The 17,298-nt window shown below is 36.0% G+C and overlaps 2 protein-coding genes across 3 annotated transcripts; both read right to left on the bottom strand.

Annotated features, from left to right (window-relative positions):
- Positions 1 to 1,480: 1,480 nt before the first annotated feature.
- On the bottom strand, positions 1,481 to 7,380 carry LOC128157968 (medium-chain acyl-CoA ligase ACSF2, mitochondrial-like). Of its 2 annotated transcripts, none has more exons than XM_052820642.1 (2): positions 6,491 to 7,380; positions 1,481 to 4,335 (listed from the first exon to the last, which is right to left on the bottom strand). In XM_052820642.1, the coding sequence occupies exon 2, from the start codon at positions 4,323 to 4,325 to the stop codon at positions 2,682 to 2,684; it is 1,644 nt and encodes a 547-aa protein (XP_052676602.1). In that variant the 5' UTR covers positions 4,326 to 4,335; positions 6,491 to 7,380; the 3' UTR covers positions 1,481 to 2,681. The 2 variants fall into 2 exon arrangements, with proteins under 2 accessions (XP_052676602.1, XP_052676600.1); XM_052820640.1 differs by having other exon boundaries at positions 7,139 to 7,380.
- Positions 7,381 to 7,490: 110 nt separating this feature from the next.
- LOC128157726 (medium-chain acyl-CoA ligase ACSF2, mitochondrial-like) lies at positions 7,491 to 14,802 on the bottom strand. Its single transcript, XM_052820328.1, has 2 exons — positions 14,364 to 14,802; positions 7,491 to 10,051 (listed from the first exon to the last, which is right to left on the bottom strand). Exon 2 carries the CDS (start codon positions 10,039 to 10,041, stop codon positions 8,407 to 8,409), a length of 1,635 nt encoding a protein of 544 aa, XP_052676288.1. The 5' UTR covers positions 10,042 to 10,051; positions 14,364 to 14,802; the 3' UTR covers positions 7,491 to 8,406.
- Positions 14,803 to 17,298: the final 2,496 nt, after the last annotated feature.

Below are 17,298 nucleotides of genomic sequence, written 5' to 3'. Positions count from 1 at the left end.
AAGATTGGCCTACGTAATAGGATACACCATCCAAGATTGGCCTACATAATATGATACACCATCCAAAATTGACCTACGTGATATGATACACCATCCAAGATTGACCTACATAATATGATACACCATCCAAGATTGACCTACGTAATATGATACACCATCCAAGATTGGCCTACATAATATAATACACCATCCAATATTGACCTACATAATATGATACACCATCCAAGATTGACCTACATAATATGATACACCATCCAAGATTGACCTACGTGATATGATACACCATCCAAGATTGACCTACATAATATGATACACCATCCAAGATTGACCTACGTAATATGATACACCATCCAAGATTGACCTACATAATATGCGTAATATGATACACCATCCAAGATTGACCTACGTAATATGATACACCATCCAAGATTGGCCTACGTAATATAATACACCATCTAAGATTGACCTACGTAATATGATACACCATCCAAGATTGGCCTACATAATATGATACACCATCCAAGATTGACCTACATAATATGATACACCATCCAAGATTGACCTACATAATATGATACACCATCCAAGATTGACCTACATAATATGATAAACCATCCAAGATTGACCTACGTAATATGATACACCATCCAAGATTGACCTACATAATATGCGTAATATGATACACCATCCAAGATTGACCTACGTAATATGATACACCATCCACGATTGGCCTACGTAATATGTTACACCATCCAAGATTGGACTACGTAATATAATACACCATCCAATATTGGCCTATGTAATATAATACACCATCCAATATTGGCCTACGTAATATGACACACCATCCAAGATTGACCTACGTAATATGATACACCATCCAAGATTGACCTACATAATATGCGTAATATGATACACCATCCAAGATTGACCTACGTAATATGATACACCATCCACGATTGGCCTACGTAATATGTTACACCATCCAAGATTGGACTACGTAATATAATACACCATCCAATATTGGCCTACGTAATATAATACACCATCCAATATTGGCCTACGTAATATGATACACTATCCAAGATTGACCTACGTAATATGATACATGTACACCATCCAAGATTGACCTAAATAATATGCGTAATATGTTACACCATTCAAGATTGACCTACATAATATGATACACCATCCAATATTGGCCTCTGGTATATATTACACAATCCAAAATTGGCCTACGTAATACACCATCCAATATTGACCTCTGGTATATGTAACAACACTAGATATTGACTTATGAGATATGTTTCACCACCCGTGACTGACCTATTTACACATGTAGATGTTAAAACAGCCGATATAGACCTTTGGTATATGATACACAATCAGATATTGACCTAGAATATAAGTTTGGTTTCTAACGCGTCGAATATTGACCTATGGTCTATGTTATACCACTCAATATTGACCAATGATATATGTTATACCATCTAAAATTGAACTCTGGTGTACGTTACACAATTTATATTAAGCTATGTTATATGTTACATCACAAGATATTGACCTATGGTGTATGTTACGCAACCCAATATTCACCTATGTTACCGTATCTCTCGTTAAGTACAAACACGGATATAGAAAAATCCTTGATATAGCAAAGTTATTTTTTTTAAGTCTTTGGTAAAATTCTTTACAAATCTTTGCAAAATGTTACGGATATATCGAATTCGGAGATAACAAAACGGATATAGCGAACTGATTCTGAGTCACGTAGAGGTAAATAATAACGAACAATAAACACTTTTATAACGATTTTTTTACAGTTTGAAAAGTCTGCACTACCATTAAACATAAATTTTTAGATGAATTTTTTTTCGCATAAATTCTTCAATTCATAATCTTATTATTAAAGGTATCACATTAATGAATTTATATTTAGTCTAATGAAAGAAAACATGTATACAGTATAGTGAGTTTTATAATCATCCGATAATGACCGATAGTATATATGTTACAACACCACATGTATACATATGGTGCATCTTACAGCACCCGATATTGACCTACAATATAAGTTGGGTTTCTTACGCCACCCAATTTTTAACTATTGTATGTGTTACACCACCCAGATTCATCAAAAGTATATATTACACAACCCAACATTGATCTATGATATGTTACACCACCCGACATTGAACTCTTAAATATGTCAATCCACCCAATATTTACATGCAGTGGTATATTCTACACCATCCATTATTGACCAGTGGTATGTGGTACACCACCCTTGATTAACAAAAAGTATTTGTTACACAACCCGATATTGACTATTGTAGATGTTACACAACTCGATATTGACCTATTGTAGATGTTACACAATCCGATATTGACCTATTGTAGAGGTTACACAACCCGATATTGACCAATGAATTGTGTGTTACTTCATCCGATATTGACCTTTGATGTTTGATACATCACCGAATGTGAACCCATGGTATATATTACCCCACCCGATATTAAACTATGATTTATATTACACCTCCGAATATTGACCTATGGTATGTGAAAAATTCAACAGCATCTTGTTACAAACAAATTCCAATACGACCTCAGCTTTTCCCTAATAATAAAAAGTTTAGGCTTTTAGAATCACAATTGAAATTGAATTTTTTTAAAGCTGTCTAATTTTCTTTGGAGATCCCAAGACGATGGACTGCCTCAGTCTGGATTGCCTTTCTGTTAGGTTTTCCAGAATCAAGCATCGGAAATTCCTTGAATTTAAGAAAGTAAGTCGGCATGTATCCAACCCCATCTGCAGCATTCGTCCCCTCAAAGTGTTGAGCACAAAAGTCTTTGACGTCATCTTCTGTGACATCGATTTGAGGTTTTGCTACGAAACAGACACATATTTCTTCATACAGGCGTTTGTCCGGTACAGCGACAACGACGATATATGATATTTCGTCCATCTCATTGACAACTTTCTCTATCGCTTCCGGGAAAATCGTTCTCCCACCCCGAGCTAAAACGTTCTTTATTCGACCTTTGATAACAATCCTGCCATTTTGTGTAATGATGGCGATGTCTCCCGACCGGAACCATCCACCTGCAATGAAGGTCGTCCGAGTCGCCTCTGGGTTTTTGTAGTAATCGTGGCAAGCTACTCGACTCCTGATACAGAGCTCTCCAGGTTGATCACGTGGCAGAGTACTTCCGGCGTTGTCAATGATTTTTATCTCCACCCCCTCACAAGGAACACCAACGTCACCCGTGACTATCGTGTCCCCTCTGCGAATATCTGGAAAAATCGTTGTTACTCCGCCATTTTCCGTCAGGCCGTAACCAATATAGAGGGTTTCCGAATACACCCCGATGACCTGGCTATAAGACTGGTCAATGATATGCCCACTGAGTAAGATGGCGCGTGACAGGTACCTGTCATTTAAATCTTTCTTATGGTTGATTAGATTAGCAAGGTAGTAGGGCATCAACAGTGCATGGGAACACTTTTCCTCTCTAATCAAATTCCAAATTTTCATCGGGTCGCCTCCCTTGACCCCGACCGAGGAGTCGGCGAACACCCGAGTGGTCCCGTAAGCGATGTTGACGAGAGGGGACCCGCTGATCCATCCAAACGGTCGGTCGTTGTACAGCGTCGGTGGCCGATCAGGTCCTTGAAAATAAGCGTTATTAAGGACGCCAAAATGAGAATGACAAATTATATTGGGTTTTCCGGTGCTTCCAGATGTCGTAAACATTAGAATATTATCTTCCAGGGACAGTTTGGGTAGCTCGGTATCCGTTTCCTCTTTCTCAACAATTGACGGCAGATTATCATAATCAGCAAATTCGGCTGTTCGTCTAAAAAACACAACAATGAGAGGATTGGGAAATTTGAGAAGACGGGTGATAAAATCTTGCTGCCTCCCATTTGTCCCCGGATCAATTAGGATACCCTGGCACTCTGCCACTTCCAAAATCTCTTGTAGGTCGCTGGCGCCCTTGACACTACTGGTCACGTGAACAGCGACCCCGCCCGCCATTATTACAGCTACCTCCCCAACTACCCATTGTAGTGTATTCGATCCGTAGAGAGCGACTTTGTCCCCCTTTTTTATGCCCTTCACTACCAAGCTCTTTGCCATTTTCACAGCTTGGGCGTAGAGATCCTTGTAAGTTAAGGTCTCTCGCCATCCGTCTATTTTCCTAAACACTAAGATCTCGTGGTTTGGATATTTTCCAGCCTGGAATTCAAGCGCCTCGGGAACAGTCTGATAGTTATAGGAAAGAGCCCTGGGTGTGTCCAAGTAACTATAGTTTTTCATCGTGTCGGAGCTGAAATGACAAAAAAAACCAATGATTATAAAATACTTTCATCGTTACAAGTACGTTAAAGTTTAAAATAGATCTCAATTGAACAGCTTATGCGGGAAATCGTGCGAGTCGATACTCGTGCGAATATATATATATATATATATATAAATGGCTTTTCCGATATATGCAGACATTGATTTTATTGTACACACAGAGTTTGTCAATGTTTAAGTGAGGGCGTATGAAAACTATGAACAAAGGAGGGTAAATTGTCGTTGTCCTTTTTATTATTTTAGGAGGCCGATCTTAGTTTTCATTGCGTATGTTTCAATATTAGTAAAACACAGGTTATTTTCACCTTTCTTGACTTTTTTCGATACGATTTATTAACTTGAAGTGTGGGGAATCTTTCAAGTCCACAGTGTACCGATATTTATGTAACGAGACTTTTTAACAACACCAAGAGACGTAGGCGAAGTCATGGACATCGGTCTTATAACAAACCAATTATACACGATGTTTCCTTTGATTCATTATTACCTTATGTAAATTAACAATTCGGTCTCCATTACATTCGCACCAAACTTTACTCTGTCCCTTTGAAAGAGTTAAACAATCTTCTTGAAAAAGTCAAGGAAAAGCCGCTTTTTTATTTTTCTACACCGGAATAGAGACTCAGATCCAAGACTGGATAATGCTTATCATCGGCTTTTTAAATCTACACAATCAGAAAATACTGCTCATGCACCACGTTATTTTTTCAAACTGCAGTATGCAACAATGGAATAAATGCCGTTAATTTAAGCAATATTCTTAATCAAAAACAAGTTCGGTCCTGCATTCCGCCATATTTCAAGATAAAGTAAATCCCTTGTATTTCTTACAATTATGTTTCTAAAAGACCTTAATATTGAACAGCTGAAAGATAATCCTCCAAGGTGTTTATGTTTTTCTTCACCCCACAACTGTAGTCCTGCCGGACACGTCATTACTGGTGATGTTAATTTAGTTAACAACGACGACCTAAGATCACCTATATGAAAGGACCAACATTTAGGGAGCCTAGATCCTTCTTATGGCGTCGCAATTTTATACATATCATGAATTTTGTTAAAGATTACGCCAAGCGATAGGCAAAAGCTAAACAAAAAGACCTTGAAGTGGGTTAAATGCATCATCTGCATATAAACATCTCGTATAAAACGACTGAGAGGTCAAATGAAAACCAAATATCTTTCTGTTTTCAATAAAGCAGAAGTGAGAAAAGAACGAGATAGATTGCACAATCAGATGTATTGGTCCTGCTGATAAGGCAAGTAACAAATTGTCTTTGTTTATAAGGCACATACTATTAATTGCATTTTCAAAAAACTAGGTATCGATTCTACACATGGTAATCCTACTTACACCCATAGCAGCCTTTCCAAGCAAATGCTTCAAAATCATAAATCGGTTATAGATATCTATAATATCCCTTATAAACAAAACGAATTTGTACTGGATTTCAAAGCTTCACAAAAGTCCTTTTAAACAGAGATATATAGCAGGTTCCAGCAAATGGTCTACCAAACCTTTCTCTTTCCTCCTTACTAAAATTCTTACAATAGTGAAGGAGAAACAAGATTACTGTACAACAATATACTCCAGAAGTGGTGTGAATCAGAGGTGGATACTAAAAAACTCTAAAGAAGTTTTAGAAACTTTTATTTCACAAAAATCCTACCAAAACCAATAGTATCAAAACGTACGATTTTTCAACGCTTCATACAACTATTCCCCATGACAAATTGAAATCTTGACTTTTTGATATCATCGACAGTTGTTTCTTCAATAAAAATCCTTACTTTGTCATTGAAATATTATTTTGTTAAAAACCATTCTGATTGCACACACAAGTACTCTAAAGTTGACATTAAAAAGATGCTTGATTTTCTGATAGACAACATTGATGTAGTTTTTGGAAATCAAGTCTTCCAACAATCTGTTGGAATTTCCACGGGTACCAATTGTGCCCCAATCTTAGCAGACATTTTTTTGTATTCTTATGAAGCAGAATTTATTCAAAAACTTGTACGTGAAAAAAAATAAATCACTCCATGTGGCCTTCAACTCAACATTCAGGTACTAGTATATCGACGACGTATTATCAATTAACAATTGTTAAATCCATACTTACGTCGATTCGATATATCCCAGTAAACTTGGATCATAAATTTATTGTTCAAATTTGAAATAGATGCATGATGAAAAATTAATAACAATACTGAAAACATGAAGGTGAAGGTCTAAAGATTTAAAATGGCCACGGACATCCATTCCCTTACAGGATTTAAAGTATTTATGAACAACAATGCAAAAAAAATTTAGAAGCGATGACCTAGTTGTTCTGTTAAGATAACGTCCACCATTGAAATCCTTAACGCATAGGCCGTGCATATAATGAATATTATACTGCAGCCAATGCACCTATTCAATCCTTCCAAGGTTTTGGATGACGCATATTATTGTTTCTTGTTTTATTATCTTTTACCTTTCTATCGGTTTTTTTTTTCATAACTTAACTAGCTTGAAGTGTATAATTACTACACAGATATAACTACATTTTGATTTTACACCCACAGTGCTGAGTACCTTCTCAATGTGATAGACAAAAATGTCTGCCTTCATAACGTTATGGTTTATCTATTTATAGATATATATACATTCGACAAACATTAACAAAAATCATGCAAAATTGTCAGTAAATATATTGAAGCAGTCGTAGTTTTATACATGGAGCTCATTTTACTTTTATAATGGCTATGTTTTTTCTTTAAATACTTACTCAGTTAAGATGTGTTGACCGGTTTATTTTCTCGAGTTCAAGTATGGAAAGACGTTTATGAATTTTTAAAAAAAGGAAAGATTAAAAACATACCAAATTTTTAAATTAGAGCAGGCTGTTAAGTTAATGGTAACCGTTTTTGTACGAAATTGTTTGTTACAATTTGAAACCCACTGAAGAGCCGATCAGGCGAAAGCGCTCTGGATTAAATTTGAGAGAAATGGATTATTGTGTTATCGTCTACTGAAAACCTTTATATATATATATATATATATATATATATATATATATATATATATATATATATATATATATATATATATATATATATATATATATATATATTGCCAGAAATAGTAAAAATCCTATCAACAACATGACAGCGGTGTTAGGTAAACCTCAGAAAACTATAACTTTACTTTTAACAGCAAACATCACGTTATCGTCTTCATTTTTAAAATATTGTGTTGTTTGATGCGTTATTATGTTTAATACAATCAAAACAATACATAAAGGAAAGGTCTTACACCACCCGATATTAATCTATGGTATACTGTTAATTCCTTATTTATCGCAAATTCTGAATGTGAATCGCAAATACAGAACCTTTATCTAAATTGCTGATCATTCTCAACTTTCATGCAGAAAATAAAAGCGAGATTTTAAATTCCGTCCGGATTCTTACAACACACAATATTGACTAAGAAATTACTTTGGATTGTGCACCACCCGTTATTGACTATGGTATAAGTTCGGATTCATACAGCACCCAATATTCACTGTGGTAAAAGTTGGAGATCTTACACCACCTAACATTAACTATGTTATAAGTCCAGGTTCTTAAAACACCCAAAATGTACTATGGTATACGTTCTGATTCATTCAACACCCGATATTGTCTGTGGTATAAGTTGGGGTTTTTACACCAGCCAATATTGTCTATGGTATAAGTTCGGGTTCTTACACCCTCAATACTGACTATGGTATAAGTGCAAGTTCTTACACCACCCAATACTGACTATGGTATATGTACGGGTTCTTTACACCACCCAATATTGACTATTGTATATGAACGGGTTCTTAAACCACGCAAGCTTGACTATGGTATTAGTACGGATTCTTTCACAGCCTGATATTGACTTATTGTGTACGTGCTATGCACCAGTACTTTGTTACAAATAACTTTCAAAGCCACTTTAGCTTCTCCGTAATCCAAAAAAACTCTTAGCCTTTTCAACAAAAATGAAATATTTAAGATGTCTTTTATTCTATCGGATACCAAGACGACGGACTGCCTCGGTCTGCATTTCCTTTTTATCGGGTTTTCCTGAATCGAGCATTGGAAATTTTTCGAATTTAAGAAAATATGTCGGCATTTCACCAAATCCGTCTGCGGCATTTTTAACGTCAAAATGTTGAGCACAAAAGTCTTTGACGTCATCTTCTGTGACATCAATTTGAGGTTTTGCTACGAAACAGACACATATTTCTTCATACAGTCGTTTGTCCGGTACAGCGACAACGACGACATGCGATAATCCGTCCATCTCATTGACCACTTTTTCTATCGCATCCGGGAAAATCTTTCTTGTGCCCCGAGATATAACATTCTTTATTCGACCTTTGATAACAATCCTGCCATTTTGTGTAATAACCGCGATGTCTCCCGAACGGAACCATCCACCAGCAATGAAGGTCGCACGAGTCGCCTCGGGGTTTTTGTAGTACTCGTGGAAAGCTACTCGGCTCCTTATACAAAGCTCTCCGGGTTGATCACGTGGTAAGGTACTTCCGGTGTCGTCGATGATTTTCATTTCAACACCCTCACAAGGAACACCGACGTCCCCCATGACTATCTTGTCTCCTCTGCGGATATCAGGCCAAAGCGTTGTTACTCCGCCGTTTTCGGTCAGACCATAACCAATACAGAGGGTTTCTGAATAAATCCCGATGACCTGGCTATACGACTGGTCAATGACCTGCCCTCCGAGTAAGATGGCGTGTAACAGGTACACGTCTTTATAATCGTCTTTACAGCCAATTAGATCAGCGAGGTAGTATGGCATTAAAAGTGCATGGGAACAATTTTCCTCTTTGATTAGGCTCCAAATCTTCATTGGATCGCCTCCCTTGACCCCAACCGAGGAGTCGGCAAACACCCGTGTGGTCCCATAAGCGATGTTGACGAGGGGGGACCCACTGATCCATCCAAACGGTCGGTCATTGTACAGCGTCAGTGGCCGATCAGGTCCTTGAAAATAAGCGTTATTAAGGACACCAAAGTGAGAATGACAAATCATCTTGGGTTTCCCGGTGCTTCCAGATGTCGTAAACACTAGAATATCATCTTCTGGGGACAGTTTGGGTAGCTCGGTATCCGTTTCCTCTTTCTCAACGATAGATGGCAGATTATCATAATCTCCAAACTCTCCTGTTCTTCTAAGAAACACAAAAATGAGAGGATTGGGTGATTGTAGAAAACATGAGATGAAATCACGATGCATTCCGTTCGCCCCTGGGTCAATTAGTATCCCTCGGCACTGTGCCACCGCCAAAATTTCTTGTAGGTCGCTGGCGTCCTTGACACTACTGGTCACGTGAACAACAACACCACCTGCCATTATTATAGCAATCTCTCCTACCACCCATTGTATTGTATTTGGACCGTACAGCGCGACCCTGTCCCCCTTTTTAATTCCCTTTTCTACCAAACATTTCGCCATTTTCACAGCTTGGGCGTAGAGATCTTTGTAAGTTAAGGTCTCTCGCCATCCGTCTATTTTCCTGAACACCAAGATTTCGTGGTTTGGGAATTTCCCAGCCTGGATTTTCAGCGCCTCGGGGACAGTCTGGTAGTTATAGGGAACAGCTCTGGGTGTGAACAAGTAACTGTAATTGGCCATCGTGTTGGAGCTGAAATGACAAAAAAAAAACCCCCAGCGATGAATATAAATACACTTTCAATCTGAATGTAAAAATAACCGTAACCAGAACATGACATTAAGAGGAATTGATCCTTGCGAGTCGATACTCTGGCAACTACAAAAATATGGCCTCTCTTATGACTGCAGACATTAATGAGATAGCGTCACACAAACTACATATCGATGTTTAAGTTTGATGAGCTATATTCGTTTTTCTGTATAAAGAAAGAAGGTTTTTCACAAACGGTGGTTTTCTGTTGGGGCATCGTACATGACTACCATATGCATTGTTATAATTTGTATTTTATTCTGAATTTAAGCATCTTGAATAAAAATATTTTTGTGTACCTGGATAGAATATTATAAATACTGTGCTTATTGAGGTGCACGCACATATGTAATAAAACTCGACACGAATGGCTTCTAGTTTATCTGCGAATATAGTGAAATGTTTATCATTTTGAATCACGTATGCAGATTATAGAAAATAAATGATAAATACTTGCAGGTGTTATTAAAATTCAATACCGGTTTAGGACAGTGTTATTTGACAAAAATCATTATAAAATAACTTGATCATACCTACCACAATCAAGTTTATAGTTTTCGGGGGGGGGGGGGGGGGGGGTTAAACAAATAAATCCCCAAATTCCTTAAATCTTTAAATTGTTTAGTTATAAACTTTCCTCTCTTTAAAAAACAAGAGGCCCTTCGAGAAACCAAGCATTACATTAGTATAACAAACTGACGCTTATTCCACCCGGGATTAAAACTAATTGCAAAGCTTACGGTTAAAACGAATTACGTTTAAAACGAAGCAAAATTGCGCGTTCCTGGTTCTTCATTATAAACGTGTTCTAGTGTTTTGTAAAAGTAAACTGTACCCCACCCCCTCCTATGGGGCCCAAGTCATAGTGTAGGGTCAAAATCAAACACTTAAAAGTCTACCGGTTTCGGGTCACTATTCAAACAATTTAGAATTTACCTTTTCTTATAAAATTTTAAAAATGCATGTTCTCACAAATCATAGCATTTGAGAAGATGGTGTTTAAAGATATTTGGATACATATCTATGTTAAGCTTTAAACCCCCGTTGGGACCTAGTATTAGTCCAGGGGTCACGATTTTTACAATCAGGATTTCTATATTATTTGAAAAGATGCCTGCATAGTAAACAAATTGTATCATTGTAGTTTTTGAGAATAAGATTTTTCATTTTTCTCCCCATATATTTCTATGTTTAACTTTGAGCCCCTCATGGGGCACCCATTTTAAAACTGGGTATCACAATTTTGTTTAGGGTTCTTGCATAGTACCTGTAAACTCGCAAATTGAAGCATTGCGGTTTTTAAGGCGTCGTTTTTTTTCATCTTCCCTATTTATTTATTTATTTGTAAATATTGAACCCCTCTTAGGGCCTCAGTATAAGACCCGGGGTCGCGATTTTAACAATTAAGAATGGACATTATTTGAGGATGTCTCTTTATTAATTCCAAAAATTGCAGCATTGTAGTTCTTGAGAAGAAAAGAAAATTTTAATAAAGTTTCCCTATATATTTTAATCTTAACCTTTGACGCCGTCTTTGAGCCCCAGTATTACCTCAGAAGTCACAATTTTAACACCTAAGAATCTTAATTATTTGAGGCTGCTTGCATAATAAACTCATACATTGTATTTTTAAAAAGGATTTTTAAATCTTGCCTTATATATTTCTATGTTAAACTTTGGAAACCTCTTGGAACCTCTGTATCACTCAAAGGATCACGATTTTAACAGTTTAGGATTGTCACTATATAAATACAAGCCTTGCTGTAAATATCTGTACTGGGGCACTGTTTCTTGACAAAATCCCTATTTTCACTTTTTCGCAATAACCTCTCTTTTAATAAGAGGCATATGGGCCACAACGCTCACATGAACAACTGTTCCTTGTAACATTCTATTTCGTAGCATATGTTTTTTTCTATTTAAAACTTTGAACCCTTTTATGGGGACCAAGTATTGGTCCATGGTTAATGATTGGCTTTAACAGTTTAGAATGTACACTTTTAAAGAATCCTTAGGATGCTTGCATAGAAATCTCACAAAATATAGCTTACTAGCTTTTATAAAGAAAAGTTGTAAACATTTTCCATATAAATATCCATGGTAAACTATAATCTTCTCTTGAGGCACTAGTATTAGTGCGGGTGTCACAGCTTTATTAATTTAGAATCACATTATTCATGGATGCTTGAATAGTTATCTCAGAAATTGAATCATTGTCCAGAAACTGATTTTTAAACATTTTCAATCTAATATTTTTATGTGTAAGTTTGAACCTCTGAGGTGATAGAATTAGATCAAGGGTTACGGATGTTTTAAATTAAGAATCTACACTATTTAAGGCTGCGTATGAATAATCAGGCACATTGAAGTGTTGAAGCCCTCGAGAAGAAGAATTTTAAACATTTTCCATATATACACATTAAACTTTGAACCCGCCTTAGGTCTTAAGTATTATTCCAGGGCAAATCTTTTTTAAGATATTGAATCTACATTATCTAAGGTTGCATGCATAGTAACCCCACAAATTGTAGCTAGTTCTCGAGGAGAAGATTTTTAAACATTTTTTTCTTATTTACTTCTATGTTAATCTTTAGAGAACTTTAGGGGCCCAAGTATCAGTCCAGGATCAAGATTTTACCAATTTCGACTCTTCAATAGCCATGTATGCTTGCATAGTAATCCGATAGAGTGTTGTGCTGTAGTTCCTGAGAAGAAAATATTCAAACATGTTCCTTACATATTTCTATGTTAAAATTTGAACCCGCCTGATGCAGCAGTATAAGTTTGGGGGCAACGGCTTCTACAATTTAGAATCTACACTATCTGAAGATCCTTGCAAAGTAATTTCACAAACTGTTATAATGTAGTTCTCGAAAAATATACTTGAAACATGTTTCTTATATATTTCTAAGTTAAACTTCGAGCCCCTCTTGGTATCCCAGTATAAGACCTACATGGAGTCCACAAAAGCCAAGAATGTTTGCATAGTAATATCAAAACTGTTGCATTGTAGTTCTTGATAAAAAATTTTGAAAAAATTTTTCTTTGTTTTTCTATTTTGAATTTGAGCCCTCGTCTGGGGCCCCAATTGCAGTCACGATTTTTACAATTTAGAAAATCTTTACTAGATATACAAACTTTAATGTAAATATTGGTATTTCTGGTGCAGTGGCTCTTGAGAAAATCTTTTTTTCCCTACGTATTCTTATGTCAAACTTCTGAACCCCGCCTGGGGTCCCAGTTTTGATCCGGAGGTCACGATACTTACAATTTAGAATCTTACATACAAGCTTCTGTGTAAAAATTGGCTTTTCTGGTGCAGTGGTTCTTAAGAAGATTTTTAAGACACACAACCTATATTAACTGTTTCGCGATTTTCCCCCGTTAAAAATGATGTAACTCTTTATTTTAACAAATTCTAATACCCTTTAGATAAGGACTTTTTGAACAAGGTTTGGTCAAATTTAGCCCAGATTTTTTGAAGAAGAAGTCAACAATTGGAAAAGTTTACAGACAGACAGTAGGACGACGGACATAAGGTGATCAGAAAAGTTCACTTGAACCTTCGGTTCAGGTGAGCTAAAAAGGACTCCCAGAAAAATGTTTGCATTTATTTTGTTAAATTTGCCCATGGGGTTATAGAGTAGAAGTTAAAATTGCGAAAAGTTTACAGACAAACAGATGGGCGGACCAAAGACAACGGATGATCAGAAAAGCTCTTTAGGACTTTCGTTTCAGGTGAGCTAAAACGAAATGCTTTACTTTTTCTTTACGCTGAGGTTTTTTTCTTTTTCATTTAAGAAATCTAAAATTGCCACGGCCATATATTCCTCTTACCGAAAATATATATAGCAACAAAAAAATCATGACTTATCTTTTTTATATAAGTAGCTCGCACATACCGCTGCAACTTGTTTTTCAGTCTTACACGTTTCTATCGAATATTTATGAACAATTAAAGCTCTTGAACAGTATAGTAACTACGCAAAACTTACATTTTTATTTCAAAGCGTTCATGGTACCTTCTACATGGGATAAAAAAAAACAACAAAAAAAAACAATCGTTGCCGTTATCTGCCTCCATATCATATCATAAAATGTCCTGTTTATCTTTTTTTACAGACGTATATTCGGCAAACATGAACAGCAAATTACGCAAACTTGAGAGCAAATAGACATATACAGGCGTGGCTTTCAACACGTAGCTACTTTATGCCTTATCAAGGCTTATGCTTTTCCTCAAAATACTTACTCTGTTTAAAATGTGTTGACCCATTTATTTCCAGGTTCAAGTATGGAAAGACGTTTATGAATACAGGTTTTTATTAAAAAGATGACAAAATTAGAAACATTTCTAATTGAAACAGAGCGTTATATTAAGAAATCTTTGCTTCCATTCAATTAAGATTTGAATAACTACATTTGTTTGAAATGGAGAACAATAACAAAGTAGAGACCTAAGTATCTCTGTTTATCACATATTTTATCAATTACAATTAGCATTTGTTTAACTCGACTTCAGCATTCACCTAGCTGAGGTAAAGAGATTCATTTCGCATACTGCAATATCAAGAAATCCTTCCTAGCTTTTGTACAGCCAGCAAGAAAACCTTTATTTGAATACATATGTATGTTCAATTTATTCACTAATATTTGCAGTATTATGTATCGGTATTATGAGGGCCGAATCTGTGGATATTTTCCGTTTGCCGTATATGTTGATGACCGAATGAGTATTTAGGTTAAGATTTATACGTGTATATTAATTGGATTGATCAATAACTGGTTTATATGTTGATTACTTGTTTAATGCTATCCCATCTCAAACTAAGACTGACTGGTGCTAACTCGTTAATTGTTTCTCATAAGGTAAATGAAATGCAATCAACTTATAAATCAAATGAGTAATTCTAACTCAGTGAACGTGACGCTTAACTAACTACTGATTGAAGCTTACCTGGATGTAAAGACGTCGGAACCCGGGGGGGGGGGGGGTTCCCCCGACTTTTTTTTTGCGAAGTTAGACCTATCCTTTAGGAATATAGAATCATGGAGGGTTCAGCCACCCTTCCTTTTACCGACTTTTTTTTTGCGAAGTTAGACCTATCCTTTAGGAATATAGAATCATGGAGGGTTCAGCCACCCTTCCTTTTATTCGCAGCAAACAAAATAGTTCCTAAATTTACCTTAGAAAGGTTGAAATATGAATAGTGATATTGAAAAATGGGGTCATATGTATTGGAGTCATAGGTATAGAAGACCCCCCCCCCCCCCCCCCCCCCGACTAGGATATTTATGATTTGGGGAATTCTTGTCAAGATTTCTGATGAATATAGCCCTCCTTCCCACTTTCAATTTGCCTCCGACGCAATCAATGACTGATTGATGCTAAGTCGGTAAATGTTATCTTATTTCAATGAGGGATTGATTGCTTACTTTATAAATGTAATGTACATTGTAAATGAAAAAATGACAATTACAAACCTTCAACCTTATGTGTACGAGTAAATAAAGTTATTTTAGTTAATGTTTTATTATATTCAAAAGTGTTGTTTTTCTTAACCTTAAATTTAGATCTATAGAAATTTAGTATTAAACATTTTCAAAATATCTGATACCTTACCACTTAGAAATAATGTAGTGATGCAAATCGACATTTGCCAATGAAAAGAAATCATTTGAACCCACGCTTTTCCAATCCATTCCGAGAATAATAAGGAGAGTGCAAATGTACATACAAACCAGATATTTACCTGTATATTTATATGATATAATAGAAATAATTGTAAAAATGGGTCGTTTTTGTGCCGCACAAAACTGGCAAAAAAGGATTTTTATACATGTGCCCAACGAAAATAGAGTGTGTATGTGTGTGTGTGTGGGGGGGGGGGGGGGTATATAGGAATCACCTTGTCAGTCCGTCCGTCTGTCTGCAAAATTCGTGTCCTGTCCATATCTTTCTGATGGAGAAACACTGGAAGTTTTTACTTCATACTAATATTGCTTATGACCTGAAGGTGCGCCATGACCTTTCCCCATGGTCATTTGGACAAACTCAGGGTCATCGGCAGAAAAAGTGCAAAATTTGTTTTCGGTCCACTCTAGAATTTCTTACTTCACACAAATATTGCTTATGATCTGAAAGTATGTAATGTTTTGTCCCTAAGTCATTAAAGGAGGCCAACTTTAATTTTCATTGCGCATGTTTTTGTGCATTATGGTATGACACAGTGTATTTATACCTCGCATGAAATTTTTCGATATCATTTATAAGATTAAACACTATAAACAAAATACAGATGAAAATACTTAGATTTTTTAAAGGAAAAATTTGTTTTATAAACGATTTTCCCGTTGTACGGTATAAAATGAAGCTTTGTAGGAGTTCTTTGTAAGAAATAACATTAAAGAAAAAGTAAAAGTTGTACGTCGTCGAAATTTCATACACAGATTAATGCTATACTCGAGGAAATTTTTCTAATTTTTTTTATCGAATCCATAATACCAAATGTACTCATATTTTAAGATGGCCCCTAAAAATAACCAGATGGTCAATTTCTGTGAAACTTCGGAAATAAATTAAAAATGGTGTAAATTATATAGAATTAAAAAATAAAGAGTTTTAGTTTTCCGCACCCCCCCACCCCAAAAAAAAAATTGACCTCCTTAAGGAAAATCATTGGGGTTTCTATTTTATATAAAGATTCCTTATGACCGAGGATGTCTCATGAACCTGACCCAAGTTCAAAGTCATATTAAAAAATGCTTAATTCCTGCCTGTGTCATACCTTGTAAAAAAGAAAATGAGTAAATGCTCAAGTCTATTATAAAGAGTGCTGGTGACCTAAATATGCCCTGCCTTGAAATCTTGTCATTTGTGCAAGTTCAGCGTCTGACTCACTATAATAATAAGAAGCATCCATTATTCTCTTATACAGAAATACCTGAGTTATGATTTTTAGCGGGGTTATCATTTGTGAACTTGCTGACAGTACCTTTAGATAGTCCACTGGGAGCACTTCCCCCATTTTTCTTGAAACCCAAAAATCCCTTAAGTTTAACGTTTAGAAATTTGATTTCTGGAACATCCCCCACCACCACCACACACACTTTTTAGAAGGCAAAAATGTTTTGGGCAAATTTAACACAAATCATTTTAAACAACAGATTACATTTTCGTTTATGAC

Source organism: Crassostrea angulata, chromosome 8 (genome assembly GCF_025612915.1).
Source record: "Crassostrea angulata isolate pt1a10 chromosome 8, ASM2561291v2, whole genome shotgun sequence".
NCBI classification, from domain to species: Eukaryota; Metazoa; Mollusca; class Bivalvia; order Ostreida; family Ostreidae; genus Magallana; species Magallana angulata.
Note: the sequence above shows the minus strand (reverse complement) of the source record. Positions and strands in the feature narration are given on the sequence as shown.

Excerpts from the sequence above, each read along its gene's own strand:
- LOC128157726 (XM_052820328.1), bottom strand. The coding sequence starts at position 10,041 with ATGGCCAATTACAGTTACTTGTTCACACCCAGAGCTGTTCCCTATAAC.
- LOC128157968 (XM_052820642.1), bottom strand. The coding sequence starts at position 4,325 with ATGAAAAACTATAGTTACTTGGACACACCCAGGGCTCTTTCCTATAAC.